The sequence below is a fragment of the Trachemys scripta genome, chromosome 2 (genome assembly GCF_013100865.1).
Source record: "Trachemys scripta elegans isolate TJP31775 chromosome 2, CAS_Tse_1.0, whole genome shotgun sequence".
In the NCBI taxonomy this organism is placed as follows: domain Eukaryota; kingdom Metazoa; phylum Chordata; order Testudines; family Emydidae; genus Trachemys; species Trachemys scripta.
In genome coordinates, this window is record NC_048299.1 from 98,785,221 (window position 1) to 98,800,021 (window position 14,801).

At 39.7% G+C, this 14,801-nt stretch overlaps 1 protein-coding gene across 10 annotated transcripts in view; it reads right to left on the minus strand.

Moving 5' to 3' along the window:
• Positions 1–14,801, minus strand: part of TNS3 (tensin 3) — a 423,008-nt gene that overhangs the window by 94,181 nt on the left and 314,026 nt on the right. For all 10 annotated transcript variants that reach the window (XM_034761310.1, XM_034761305.1, XM_034761304.1 and 7 more), the window contains one exon: positions 9,494–10,753. In XM_034761310.1, the coding sequence (XP_034617201.1) occupies positions 9,494–10,753 (1,260 nt within the window). The remainder of the gene's footprint in view (positions 1–9,493; positions 10,754–14,801) is intronic.

The following is a 14,801-nucleotide window of genomic DNA, read 5'->3' on the forward strand; positions in this document are numbered from 1 at the left end:
GTACAATGAGTAACATTCAGTGAGAGAGTGATTTTTTTTCCCCATTTTGTTTCAGAGGACAGCATAGCCACAAGGGATTATGACATCCATCATCTCAACGCCTACATCTGTCAGCTGCCGGTACCACAGTAGTGCGGCAACTAAACATACAATAGACAATGAACTACCTTTTAAAAAAAAATAAAAATAAATAAAAATAAAGACTTTCTTCATCATCCAGTAAAACCATGGATGAGTTCGTAACCAGGACCAGCAAATTCCATCAAGACTCCATAGATTAAAAGAAATTTTGGTTCATTTATGCAACACATTTTCCCTTTTGTCTTGTTCAGAATAAACATTTGATTGACATGGTTCGTTCATTATGACCAGGCTACGCTCCAGCGGGCTGAGCAGATATTGCCATCAGGTTGCTAGATACAGTTTATGAGAAGGAAATGGACCAGCATGCAAAAAACACTAATGGGAAATTAGTTAATCTGAGTCTTGATAGTTGGAGCAATGTACACAATGATTCAGTAATGTGTACTTGTGTGACAGCAGAAGATGGGGTTGTCTATCTTACAGTAACAATTGGTACATCAAGAAATGCCCACACAGCAGAATACTTAAAAGTAGCAGTAAAGGTTATAACAAGCTGTGGACAAAAATTCAAGTGTGTAGCTTTGTAATAGACAATCATGCAAATATAACAAAGCTAAGAAGATGATGATAATGAAGGTAACTTGAAACTTATACGTGTACAGTGCTCATCTGATGTAACTTTTAGCCAAAGACTTAAGTACAACTGCAGGAATAAAGGAAAATGTTGTTGATAGTGGAAAATACTTCAGAATAACAACCACTTTGCTTCAGATTCACAAAAGAGAACAAGAGGATTTCTCCCCCAAGATGTACAATGGAATTCAGGGGTTGACTGTTTTGAGCTACATACTGAGAACAGGCCTATTCTGATGACAACTTGTGAAGAAAATAGTGACAAAATAGATGGAACGATCACAGCCAAAGTAGTCAACATGGGACTAAAGAGAAATGTAGAAGATCTGCGGATTATACCAAAACCTATTTCCCTCGCCTTGGACACCCTGCAGAAGGATTGCTGCTGTACTACTGCTGCTGCTGAAATTTGGAAAGAACTTGAAAAGCCATTGAAGAAAGAAATACCAAACAACAAAGTTAAATTGCAGGCAATAAAGAAGTGGATGGATCAAGTCCTTATTCCACCTAATTTTCTTGCCAATATTCTCAAGCCAAAGTAGATGCCTAACTGCTGAAGAAGATGCTGCTATGATAAGATGCTTTGCATCTAATAATTACCCATCAATAATGCCAACTGTAACAAATTTCAGGGCTGGGGGTGAACCATTCAAGCAGTACATGTTTAATGATGATATTTTAAAGAAAGTCCCCACTGAACTGGTGGAAGTCACTAGCTGAACACCTGGAACCAGAACCTGTTGAAGTGCTAAGCCAGATTTTGACAGCAATAGCCTCTTCTACATGCACAGAAAGAATATTTTCTTCATTTGGACTAACTCAAAGTTGAGAAATCAATTGGGAGTTGACAAGGAAAACTTGTCTTTCTCTTCTAGTACATCAGTGGTGGGTAACCTGTGGCCTATCAGGGTAATTCGCTGGTGGGCTGCCGAATGGCTTGTTTACATTTGCATGGCTGCCCAGAGCTCCCAGTGGCCGGGGTTCGCTGTTCCCAGCCAATGGGAGCTGCGGAAAGCAGCGGCCAGCACATCCCTGCGGATCACCAGTTTTGAGATCTAATTTTGAGGTTTTCTGCTGTGGAGGTAGATTTACCGTTGTTGGCACAAGAGCTATGCTGCCAGGAGGCTGCTGCTCCACACACCTGGAGAAGGAGAGTTTACAGGAACTGCCTCCACATCAACCTTCTTCCACAGTGCTCTTTTCTACAGTGTATGGCCCTGCGCACCCCTGCTTGTGCCAAAATATAATAGTCCATTATTAACCTGGAATAGACTCCCGATGTCTAAAGACTTCACTATCGTCTTCAGACAATGGGAGTCTATTCCATCATCTATCTGTGCAGCCACAGTAATTCATCATTAAAATGAATGAGAGTTACTCATGCATACTGAAAGAGAACAGACCTCTTCGTTTCAAATAAGACTGAAAGGATCAAGCCATTAATATATACATTGCTTAAACACTAAAATCTTCAGATTCACAGTCGGAGAGAAATATCATCTCAAACATGGATTAATCAGGACTGACTCTATAGAAGAGCACATTGCACTGTGTCTGTGAAATTTGTATATAGGTTTGTGATAACCTTTCTAAAACTGAACAGTTTATGCCATAGCCAGAATTTTTTTTTCTGTTTGCACTTATAAAAATGCCATTAGCACAGTTCATAATGATTTGCAAGTCAAACTATTCTTTTTTATTCTACACCAAGACTCTGTAGACAAGGATTTAACTCTCAGTAATTCACTAATCTGAAATGTACCAGGACCAATTTTCTCCATAGGCAGGATATGTCATAGTGGCTAGTAAACAGATATACAATGCTGGAATGTGTTACTAACAAGTTTAATCAGAGGAATGCTTATCCACCTATAACAGACTGTACAGTGGATTGCCATTTAAGTCAACATTTATAATCAGTTAGCACACAGTCATATGCAAGACACCACAATTATGATAGTATATTAAGTAGTACAAAGGGATTCTACTTTCTTGTATCTAGAAAAGGAAATAAATGCGATAACACAGATAGCACTGTGTTAAAAAAAAAATCAGCACGTACATAAAATCAGATAATTATAACTACTGCAATCTCTAAAATCTCTTTACCTTACAAGAGTTACTGTGCGGTCTTATTTAGTTGTGTTGATCTTTAAGGAGTAAATTAATGACCAATATTTGCATAGGAACATACTAATTCTGATCTTACACCAAATGTAAATCTATAGTAACTCAGTTGAAGTCAATGGAGTTCAACCGTTGTAAATTAGGTCAGAATCAGGCACCAATATTAGGCTGTGGGATGTACAATATCTCAGCGCTTGTACGGTAACATCCACACCCATACAGAAAGCCTTAGACATCATATTTGGATATGCCACATTCTCCTGTCACTTTGAAAAACCTTTCAGATGGGCCAAGCTGCTTTCCCATTACACATAACAGAGTAGAAGGAAACATTTGGAATAGCTCAAAACGTTATTTAAAAAAAATACAGATATGTGAAAGGATTTCTCTCTCTCTACTGTAATAAATACACTGTAGCAGGATTTATGACACAAGGATTTGGATTACCTTCAAAGCTATGTTTTTCCATTATCCAAAGGCCTCTGAAGATGTTCCAGACACAGGTAATCAGATGATTAGCTACTTCATTATTATTCAGTTTGCATCTAGGTTTTGAGGGGAGGATCTGTTCAGACAATCCAATAGTATGCCATGCTTGTCTCTGCTGTTGCCACCCATTGTTTTCTTTAGTTTAAACTTCATTTTCTATTTAATTAGCTGCCTCACCTCTCTAGGGCTTCTTTAAATTCTGACCTTTGCAGAACCGAGCTAAGCAAAAGTTCCCTGGGAGAACAAGAAGTCATACTCCTCCACTAGTTACACATGGCAGGCCCACACTGATCAGTCAAGGCTGACTCCAGGAAGTATGCTCAGAGAAAGCAATAACCCATATACGGGGAAAACTTTTATAACTACATTGACAGCTGCTCTAGAACATCTACCCTTAAAAAGGAGTGCAGTTATACTTGTTTTTTCTTCATACCTGCCTACACATGGTGACAGGCACAGAAATATCTCTCGATCATGGTGATCAAACCCAGCTATTGCATTCTTTTCCCTGGAAGCTGACTGTGCAGCTCAGAGACATGTGTTCTGTTTTGTCAGTTAATTCTTAAATCATTGAAGTAGAAGAAACCATAACATCTTACAAAAGAGATATGGAGTGAGTCAAGTAAGAGGTGAGCAAGAGTTTGCTTTTAATTTGCCTGAATAAAGCTAGTGAACAAAGAAGTTAAATTTCTGTAAAGCAGTTTGTATGTGCGCAAAAGAGAGTACATGCGTCCAGGAGTACGTGTCTGAGAGAGAAAGTACCCCAGGATAAATAAGTGAAAGAGTGAGTGTGTGTCAGTCCATGAGTGTGTGAAAGTGAATTTAGAGAAGAGTGTGTGTGTGTGTCTGTGTGTGCACACAGGTCAGCCCCCCCATCCAAGATCACCTTCACATGCTTTTTGACACTCACATTCTCTTTTTCATGCACACTTCACACCTACTTCTCATACACATGCCAGACCTTCCACTCACTTACTCTTCAACCCCCCCCAACTCAGTTACACAAAGCCTGACTCTACCCCATTCACCCCTGCACCTGCCAAGTCACTGCATATTCTCAGTGAGTCATCCTTCCAGACTTCCAGTCAACCTCATTCAGTCACCATTCAGTCCTGACTTGTCAGGTCTCTCCATCCCAAATCAATCGCTTCTATTTCCTCTCCTCCTGTCTCTCCAGATTTGTCTGCTAGGTCTTTGGAGGGAAATATTGGAGCCTGGAAGGGGGCTGGGTACAACAGCAGTACTGAACCTGGACTCAGACAAGATGAGAGCAAGGAAGGAACAGGCCTGCATCAGTGTACTGTGAGCCTGATCTTCATTCCCCCTCCATGAGCCGCAGCTAGTGGGAATCAGAAACGATCAGAAACCTGGGGCCCATGCAGCTTGTTTTGCTTAAGTATAGTGAGCAGTGCTCTCCCTACAGGCCGGACAGCATAACAGAAAAATTCTTTTTGGCTTAGCTGCAGCTACACTAGGGAGCTTTGCCTGAATAGGGATAGCTATGTCGCCCTGGGGTGTGTGAATTTTTCATACTCCTCGGTGATGCTGCCATTCTGGCAGAAATTGTAGTACAGACAAGGTCTACATCTGGGTCCAAATTTTTAAGTCTAGTCTTGAAGGCAGGGGGGTAACCATTAACCCTTTTTATCACCCAGATATTCAAGTCTCCTCGCCCACACAAGGTGACTCAAAGCCCATAGTCAATGGGAGCCTTCCAAATTAAGGCAATGAAGATCTAAAGGGCAGTTGAGTCTCATTCACTGGCCAATAAATATTTGGCCTTTTTGCCATCCAGTTTTGCTGTGAATTAGTGACGATTTTGTATGTGTTTATGTACTGGAGACAAAGTGCGCTAAAGTAGCCAACTCATTTCACAGAGTTAAAAGAAGAAAGATGTTAACATCTTTCAGTCACTACATTTATGGGCTGAATTTAGGCCAATGAGATAGAAAGTCTCTGGCCATTAGCAGTCTCCTGAGCCATCCAGTCCCTCTCCCGCTTCCCACATTTCCATCAGAACAACCCATTTAAATAACACGAAGTGATGATCTGAAAATCACTCATTGATCCAAAATCTGAACCCACAACAAGAAAAGATAGTATCACCTGGTCCCAACCTTGCCAACGAATCCAGAAGAGTGAGGAGCACTGAGTGAGACCCAACATACCTGAAACATTATCGTTTTTAATTAAGTCCCATATATGTAAAATGGACAGTTCCAAAGGGTATTTTGAAAATCTTTTCTAACTCTCTGTAAAGGAAGATTTGAGCAGCTATTGATGCTGAACTATGAGAACTTGAGGATGAATTCTCTCTTTTGGAATTAGACCTCTCAACTTTAAAGTCTTATTTCCTGTTCTTTTAAATATGAACAAATGGAAAAGAAAAATTCTAGATCGCATAGAAGATAAATCCAGTATTACTAGTTCTGTAATAAATTATGCATAATTTTTGTTAAAGTACTTCTTTGTATTGTAATAGTCACATTGGATTTCTGCAATATGTTCTACATGGTGGAGTACCTGAAGACCATTTGGAAACTACAATAAGCATAGAATATTATAGAGGTAAGCGCTGCCCGAAGCCCGCACCACTCCCACACCCTAACCCCCTGCCCAGCCCTGAGCCTCCTCCCGCTCCCAAACTCCCTCCCAGAGCCCGAACCCCCTCCCTCTACCCACCTTGGTGAAAATGAGTGAGTGAGCAAGGATGGGGAGAGTGAGCAATGGAGGGAGGGGGATGAAGTGAGCGGGGACAGGGCCTCGGAGAAGGGGCGAGGCAGGGGGTGAGGAAAGGGTGTTCGGTTTTCTGAAATCGGAAAGTTGGCAACCCTGGCACTACTGAACAGTTGCGATCAGCTGGGATGCTGATGGTGAGGCTCCCTAGTCTGAAGACTGGGGGCAATGCAATTATTGTTTCAAAGAACAGCATTCATTGACATTCAGGACATGCTGCAAGGAGTATTTACCCAGGCTTTTGCTGAGATGGTTGTTTAAAGAGAGTTTGTGGGAGTTGGGTTTGGCAGGTATTTTGTTTGCATTCCGATAATGTATTCTTTTATTGTATTATACACCTACCTACATTTACAACAGATATAAATTGAGGGAAGAGGGAATAAAATCAAGTGTCTGTTCGAGGAGCGGTCAGGTCTAGACACGCACCCAAATCATTCGTGCTGCTTATTTTGGCCCTATCAAAGAGAATTAGAAAATCAGGAATTGTGAAAGGTGGGCACAGCTGATCCTGTGCAATTAGAGAAAAAAAATTTACACCATAGAATATCAGGGTTGGAAGGGACCTCAGGAGGTCATCTAGTCCAACCCCCTGCTCAAAGCAGGACCAATCCCCAGACAGATTTTTACCCCAGATCCCTAAACGGCCCCCTCAAGGATTGAACTCACAAACCCTGGGTTTAGCAGGCCAATGCTCAAACACTGAGCTATCCCTCCCCCCAAAACATGCTTCCTCCCTGAAACAAACAACAAAACAGATGCACCAAAACTATTCAATATTTGACTATTCTGTTTACAGTCTGCTAAGGTGCTGAACACATAACAGAACTGTGAACAAAATGCTAGATGATACTCTTAAATGTGTCTGATCACAAGAACACATATTTCAGGTGGAATGCATAAAATTATTACTTTTGGGGTGTAGGTTGAGGTTACAGAAGGAAATCAATGAATGCCAAGAACAGCTGGATTGTAATAACAATTGGCACTTATGCAGCACTTTAAATGTGTTTCTTTTAGTTTATAAATTGTGCTTACTAGAACAGTCTTATAGGAACTGATTAAATTCTCATTTAAATCAACTGAAGGGAGCCTTTTCACTGGCATGCTTGGGAAGTGGATTACAGCCTCAGTACATATAACTGTATGTTCAAAGCACAGTATAATACAAACATCTAATGAGGATGTACAAAACCCAGTGAGGTAGCTTAAAAATGTATTCTTCATTTAGACATGGCAGAGAAAAACGACTTGCTTAGAGGCCTGCATGTTAGTGTTGTGGAAGCAGAGAAAGAACTGACAGGAAGGGGATGCAATGCATGACAGTTCGTTAGCAAGAGTTAGGCTAACTGTAACCCTAATAATGCGAGATTTGTAGAAGCGAGGAATGTGTGAGGCGAGTGGGAAAGAACTGTGTGAGAAGTTGTTGCGACCTTGTGTAGATAATATGGAATGTAGACTAAGAGTCTACATTAGTGAGCAAAACAAGATATCAGAATGACCTATGTATAAACAAAATGCAACTGTTGCTCATTATTGTCTGTAACAAAAGGTATAAATGCTTGCTGTAATTGTTTACCTGCTGAGAGACCTGCTTAGCTCTCTCCCTCTGCGCAATTGTGAGAGTTAATAAAGCATCTGACTTGCTGTACCTAAACAAATAGTGAGAACTCTGTTTTTCTCCGACAGTGTGGTAAAGCCATGATTATGAGTTTTCTGACTCCTATCACTGTGCTCATTCTACTAGGCACGTTCCCTCTTTGTAACTAACTATCGGTGTGATTTCTATAAACATATAGTAACCATTATGCTTAAACTTTTCATCTTCTTTAATTGCATGTCCACTTCCAGAACATGTCCCACCAAAGACTTCACTTCCGCCAAGTACAACCTGTAGTGGGCAAAACGCTTATCTGGCTTCATACATGTGATGCAGCGATGTTGACTCCTTTTTCCTTTCTGAGAGTACTAGAAGTCATGAGCAAAAACCAAACAATTCTTTCTAGGCACAAATGTTTAATCAAAGGATAAAAATGGGTGGCTTATTTTATCCTACTCTCTCTTCCCCTTCACTGGCTCCACTGAATATCAAAGTGCAGCATAGTTTCTAATGGGCAAATCTCACTTTTAATTTCTGCACTGAACTGAGCATTTAAAGATTCAAGTCAATTACAGACAAATGTATTTCAGTCTAAGATATTCCCTGAACAAAAATTCTGTGTTGAAATCTAGTTAAAGTTGCCCAGATAAATTTTCCACCAGCACAACCTTAAAAAAGCCAAGAAATCCCTAGTCTTTAGACAGCCCTTGTAACGTGCAACCATGACTTCATCTCCTCCACATTACTTCACCAACACCCACCCCATACGAAACAAATACCTCTGCCCTCCACGCCCACACAAAACTTGTAACACTGAACTGCAACTATGTGGAATTGTATGGTCATTTTTCTAATTGTTCAGAATACCAGACTGGGCTTAAACTAAAGTAGATGGTTAGTTAGTGTGTATGGTGTAGATTTTTAATTAATGCTTACAGGTTTACGTATTGTGTTAATAGAAGGAATTAGTTGGTTACTAAATAGAAATAGGCTATGATCGTGTTTATCATTTTGCACTGTTGTTTATTCTAGTACTGTTATTCAGGTGATATAATGAGGAAGAATGGTATTGTATTTTGTTCTTTAAGTAACTGGTTTTTGTGTTCACGTTAAGGTGAAAACCAGAGGTAATGCATGGGGTTGTTAAACTACTGGAAACCCAAAGGAAAAAATACAGAGCAAAGTTTCAAAAAAGGGAGCATTTTAAAATATTTGATCTGCAGAAGTTATTAGGGTATTTTAATGAAAATATTCACAGGAACTTCAGTTGTGCCACGAAGTGTTATTGTGCCAAATTTGGAGATGAAATTAATTCAGAAATACATAAAACAGAGGAATTTCCATCTCATTTTATGTGGAAATTATAATGTAACCTTAACTTCAGTGTTACTGCTGATGACTCCACAAAACTGCCTCACATTGTAATTAATAGGATTTTCCATTTTTTTAATTCTCCCCCTTAGAAGAGGAACAGCAACAATCATTATTGTGGCTCTTCCACGGAACTTTACAGAACAATTAGGTTTTGTTCAGGAGTATTACATTTAAAAAAAGAAAAAAAAAAACTCAGAAGAGCAGCCTCCGAAGGCACTTATGATCTTTGGGGGAAAAAAATATTTATTTAAAAAAAAAAAAAAAGATGAATGATTATTCAGTTTCATCCCCTCATTCCACAGATCACTATGAAAAGAGGGTACCAGAGATAATCTATCTCACACTGGCAATCATCTGAAAGTAATAAGCAATGTCCTCCGTTCCTGCTGTGCGATATCAAAAGAAAAAATGCTGGGAAAAGCATTACATTCATGTATTATTAAAATAACTTACCATGCCGGGAAAGATTCCTGTTTGTGACCTCTCCTTTCTCACGGAATCCAGGGCTCACGCTGAGCCCTCCCCCATCCCCATCAGGGCTGGTGAAGCCATTCACTTGACTCGTGTCCCTGGAGACTGTGTTAATGCGGGTCGGGATAGGTTCAAATGTAGGGTCCAGTTCCAAGATCAGCCGATTCAGCTGCTCAATTGACTGGTCGATATCCAGAGTAGGAGAGGATGGCAGGTCCTCGGCATTCACTCCTAAAGCCAGGCCATTTGTGTCTTTCTCAGCTACTAATCTGGATTTAAAAGCCTCGGGCACTGGGTGTTCTGCCACTTCACTGGAACTTGGCACAGTCCCTATCCCCTGCTGCACAGCGTCTCTGCTGCTGGATCCCCGGGTGGGTGTGTCAGGGATTCTGGGCTGGCTCTGCACATTGCCTGAATTCTCCACAGTGCTAGGAATGCCAAGCCTTACTTCACTCTCGGGGGAGTAGGTGTATTGGTGAGCAGTGACCATCTGCTGTTGGCGCACCCAAGTCTGGGTAGAGTAGTTACTAGGGCCATAAGCCTGAGGCTGAGCGGAAACAGGAGGATTCCTTTGCAGCTGCTGGGATTGCTTAGGCTCACCACTTCCAAATGATCTCTCATACAGGGGGTCCACACCTATTCCCAGGTCAGGGGCCAGAGCACTGTGGTGGTCCTCTCCAGTGTTGCTTCCAAAGCCATCTGAGAGCAGCGAATTCTGACTGCTCTTGTGGCAGCTGAAGTTTCCAAGATGGGCTGAGTGCTGCCCTTCAGAGGAGGACAGTGTCCCGATGCTGTCCACACTGTGAAGGTCATGGCTGGGCATCTCATCATCCAGAATATCTGTCTCCCTATCCTTCAGTTTGGTGTGTCCGTTCACATGAACCTGAGCTGGCACTATGTGGCGAGTCCCACTGTACTTGCTTTGGGCATCAGTCATATCCTTGAGGGGACTGACTGAGTTTTCTAGGCCGAAGCCACTAAGTAGCTGGTCCAGCTCTGCCTTCTCTTGTGGGCTCAAGCCCCGTTTGATTCCCGGTGCTGGATGCTCCTCGGTCTTGTCCGTCCTTATAGAAGTTGTTGAGTGTCCTGAATCACTGCTGACAGATAGAGTATGGTCACTGTGATCAGGGCTGCTAGTCACAGGAACCCCCTGGGCTCCACTGGGGATGCTAGTATCTGAAGAGCTCTTCTTTCTCACTTTAGCATAAAGACTGCCATCAATAGGACCCTGGGTGTGGAGCACTGTGAAAGGAGAAGCAACAGGGTCAGGGAAAGAAAAGGACAGAGTATTAGATAAAAGCATTGAACAGCATTACATTACATTACTTTACATTGCAGAAGTACTGCTGACAGCACACTCATTAATTTTCTTTGTAAACACATGCTCGTTTTAAAAACCAAACATCAACCAAAAGCACTCTCTTGCCTTATGGAACACATTTCAATTTACAGCACGGCCCTTCATAAAATCCTTGTATGAAACAAGAGGAGAAAAAACAGTTATGTACATGACCTTGTAGCAAAATACAATTCTCTACTTTTATACTTTCATAGAAGTGAAATCATGGCGGTGCAATAACAAGACCACTGTTTACACTGGTTTGAAGACCCACACTATTACGTACCAGGAATTTGAGAGACATTGACCAGGATCCATTCCACTAAGATTGAACAAGGTCTACTGGAACTTTCAAGTTGTGCTCTTAGCATATGTTTTGCAACAGTCTGCCAGCTCCTACTAAATATGTTAAACATATTACCACTGATCAACCGCTATTGTTTTCTTTTTGGTAGCCCACAGAAATGACAGGTACTTAATCAGAGCAGGAGTCTGTGTGCAGCGTATCAGAACATAAACAGTATCGCTCAACAGAGGCATGAACACAAAATCTAACTAGCTTTGTATGATATATATTGTATATACCTATATATCTTTAGTGGGTATTTTCTTTTAAATTTTAATAATGTCAAGGCAACTATTTATCACAAGTCAGAGTATGAAACACAGGGATAAAGAGAATCAGGCTAAACCTCAACTCCACAAGAAAGAAAGAAAGAAAGAAAGAAAGAAAGAAAGAAAGAAAGAAAGAAAGAAAGAAACAAACCTACTGCACTTGTATAACATTTGTCATGGAGTATAAGCATCCTTGATTTTGTCTCTGATCTGCAAAAGACTTTAATTAAGAAGTTCATATCTAGTCAGACATGCAGAAATTGTATGTAACAGAGAAATTTTATAATATGCAACAATAATTGGGGTGGGGGGGACGCAAGGGAATGTATACACTCAATTTAATAGTGTAGAGTGTGGAAACGGACCAAATTCTGCTCCTGATTACACCAGTGCAACCCTTGTAATGTCACCGAAGTTGCAGCATTGTAAATGAGAGTCTGTGTGAATCAGGTTTTATAGGAGTGTCTGCTAATTTCTGAGCCAGGTGTCACATTATGACTCCAAACACCTGCAAACTTACTCTACCTACAGTATCTACATAATATAAACAGCTTAAAGGGACCGGTCAATGGGACCGCACACATACTTAAGATTACGTGCATGCCTAAATGCTTTGTTGGATTGTGATCAGACAGAACACAGGTAGCCTCCTTGACAACTGAAGTTTTATTTCAAGTTTCCAAATCCCTTTTGTGTTCAAAATGTCTATATTTGGCCATGCCCAACACAAAACGTTTTGTTTGTTTGTTTGGAAGATTTCAGCAAACTTGGTCAATTCATTTGAGTTACTTGAACATTAAATGAAACCACTGTTCTCACATATTCTCTCAAAAACTTTTGGCTTGTTTAATTCAGAAATGACTAAAGCTGTAATCCTGAACTTGGCTTGTTTTTATATTATTCATTAAGATTTTAAAAAATACTCTTAATTTTGAGGAATATTGGCTCTGTAGCTTTAATGTTATAAAACATTATAACATTATGTTGAAGTTGACTATTTCATGCATAAAATGTACTTTTCTACCATTCATTTTTTAAGATGTAAACTAAGCTCACCCAAACTGAGAGCATCCTACATCCAGGAAGTCTCATATTGAGACTTACCTAAAATGAAAGTGATGCCAAACTAACAACTACAAAATCAAGACAAGGAGATCTAATGTCATATCAAACACATCTCATTCACAATCCAACATATTCTAAAGGAGCTTCCAAACTCAGATCACAATTCGATAGTCATTAACAAAGGTTATTCCTAAACCAGAGCATCCCAAGGCCGCAGCATTCAAAATGTCTGAATTATTCTCACTATATGAAATAACTGAGCATAATTGAACTAGGAGGTTAGTCTCACATCTGTGGACATGTTACTACACAAAAAGCAAGAAAATATTGTGTAATAGGCTTTGCAGATTTCTAGATATGGCCATTATTCAAACATATACAGTATATTTAATTCTGATATATCTATTGTTCTTGGCACTGGTGTCATTGTACCTCACTATGATAGAAACACTTTTCACTATTTTCTCTATATTTGTTTATTTTTATATACATTTATTTTAAAAAGTTATACAATAGAATGAATGAATGAAATTGAATGATGAATTCAGATGAATTCCAAAATTAGTATTAAGCTCTCAACCTCAACACTGCCCCCTGGTGCATATTCCTTAAAATAAAGTTTTCATCTCATATATAATTTGTCAAATACAGTATACTATTCTTCAAATAGGAATATTTTACACAACCTTATGTTCACTACACATGCATCATGCTGTATTACTCCATTAATACCACTAAAGAAAGAAATAGTTTTAAAACACAAACAAGTTAGGTGACTGAAAATGCCATGACAAACAGACTGTCAGCATCTCATCAAAGACTCTTTATTCTCTAGAGAAAATTTTGTCAGAACCGATTTTTACATAAGATTCTGAGGACTTCCTAATCAGTTTGGGTTGGAAATAATAGTGTGAGAATAGCCTCCTCCATGTTATTTCAGCACTAGGTCTTCTGGTAATAGAAAAAAACAAGAAGCAGAGAGAACATCTTCCTCAAACATTTCAAAGCCTCAAAAGAGTTTTGTTTGGCCCCATCTTATTTTATCCAGATCACTTCTCCCATCCCTGTTTGTCGGGGTTCACTAAAGGAAGCTTTTGATAGTCTTCTAGACATTTTGGGCCAAGGAGAATAAATGAAGCTCTTATTATGTTTAAGTGGGTACATATTCTAACAGTTTAGGGAGTAATTCTGTTGGGTTTGTTTATGTAGCTCCCACTGATTTCAAAGAGGTTTGTGCAACCATAGGTAGACTAAGTCCCTTAGCTATTACCTAATTCACAAACTGAATGTGAATTCTCCTCTTGCTTTGAAGAGGACTCTCACAAAACCCTCCATTTGAAAGTGCAATTTTCTGTTGTGTGCACAGCCAGGAAAGTAAAATATGTGGTTTCGTTTCAGCAGGATTCATGGCTCATTTACAAGAAAATTTATATTAGGCAGGAATTCCTGAAGAATCATTTGTTACCAACATTTGAGACTAGTTTGATCATGAGGAAACTACTGCATTAAAATTTAGGTCCAAACAAATATTTTTTGAAGGCAATGGACAATTTAGTCTGTATACTTGACATTGCAAGGTCAGCTGACAGATCTGATACACTCACAGATGGGATGCACTGTAACAAGTACAATCTTTTCATGGCATGCTTAAAATTACACATTGGTCATGAAATTTTCTGAAACTACTGGTTAGTCTGACTATTTTGTGATTTCAGAAAGGGCCTTATTCATAATGATAATGAATTCATCAGTTTATAATGGCAGGAAAAATGATTTGGTTGGAAAACACATTATTTGTATGGCACACTGCCAAATTTCCTCCCGTTAGAGCACAGCATACTGAATGTTATGTGAGAGGTCTAACAGGTTTCAGTCAATAAATAAAGGACAACTTTCTAATTTTTTTTTTAAAGAGACCAGACATTACGAGTATGTTTCTAGTTAAGAAAAGCACTGCAAAGAATGTCAAAAAATAAGGTTCTGAAAGAACAACAAAAAGCGTAAACCCATCAGCCTAGAACAAACAATTTCCTTCCCCAAGGCATTTCTCTGTGTGCTGATTGTTACAACTCTGCTGAAGTTTACACTGGTAAAGAAAAGGGCTTCTATTCACCAGGCTGAATGCATCACTGATAGGTACATACATGAATGTGTCACTGTACTGTAGTTTGCAGTGTTGTTGTAGCCATGTTCATCCCAGGATATGAGACGCAAGCGGGGGGGAGGGAGGTGTGAAGTAATATATTTTATTTGACTATCTTCTGTTAGTGA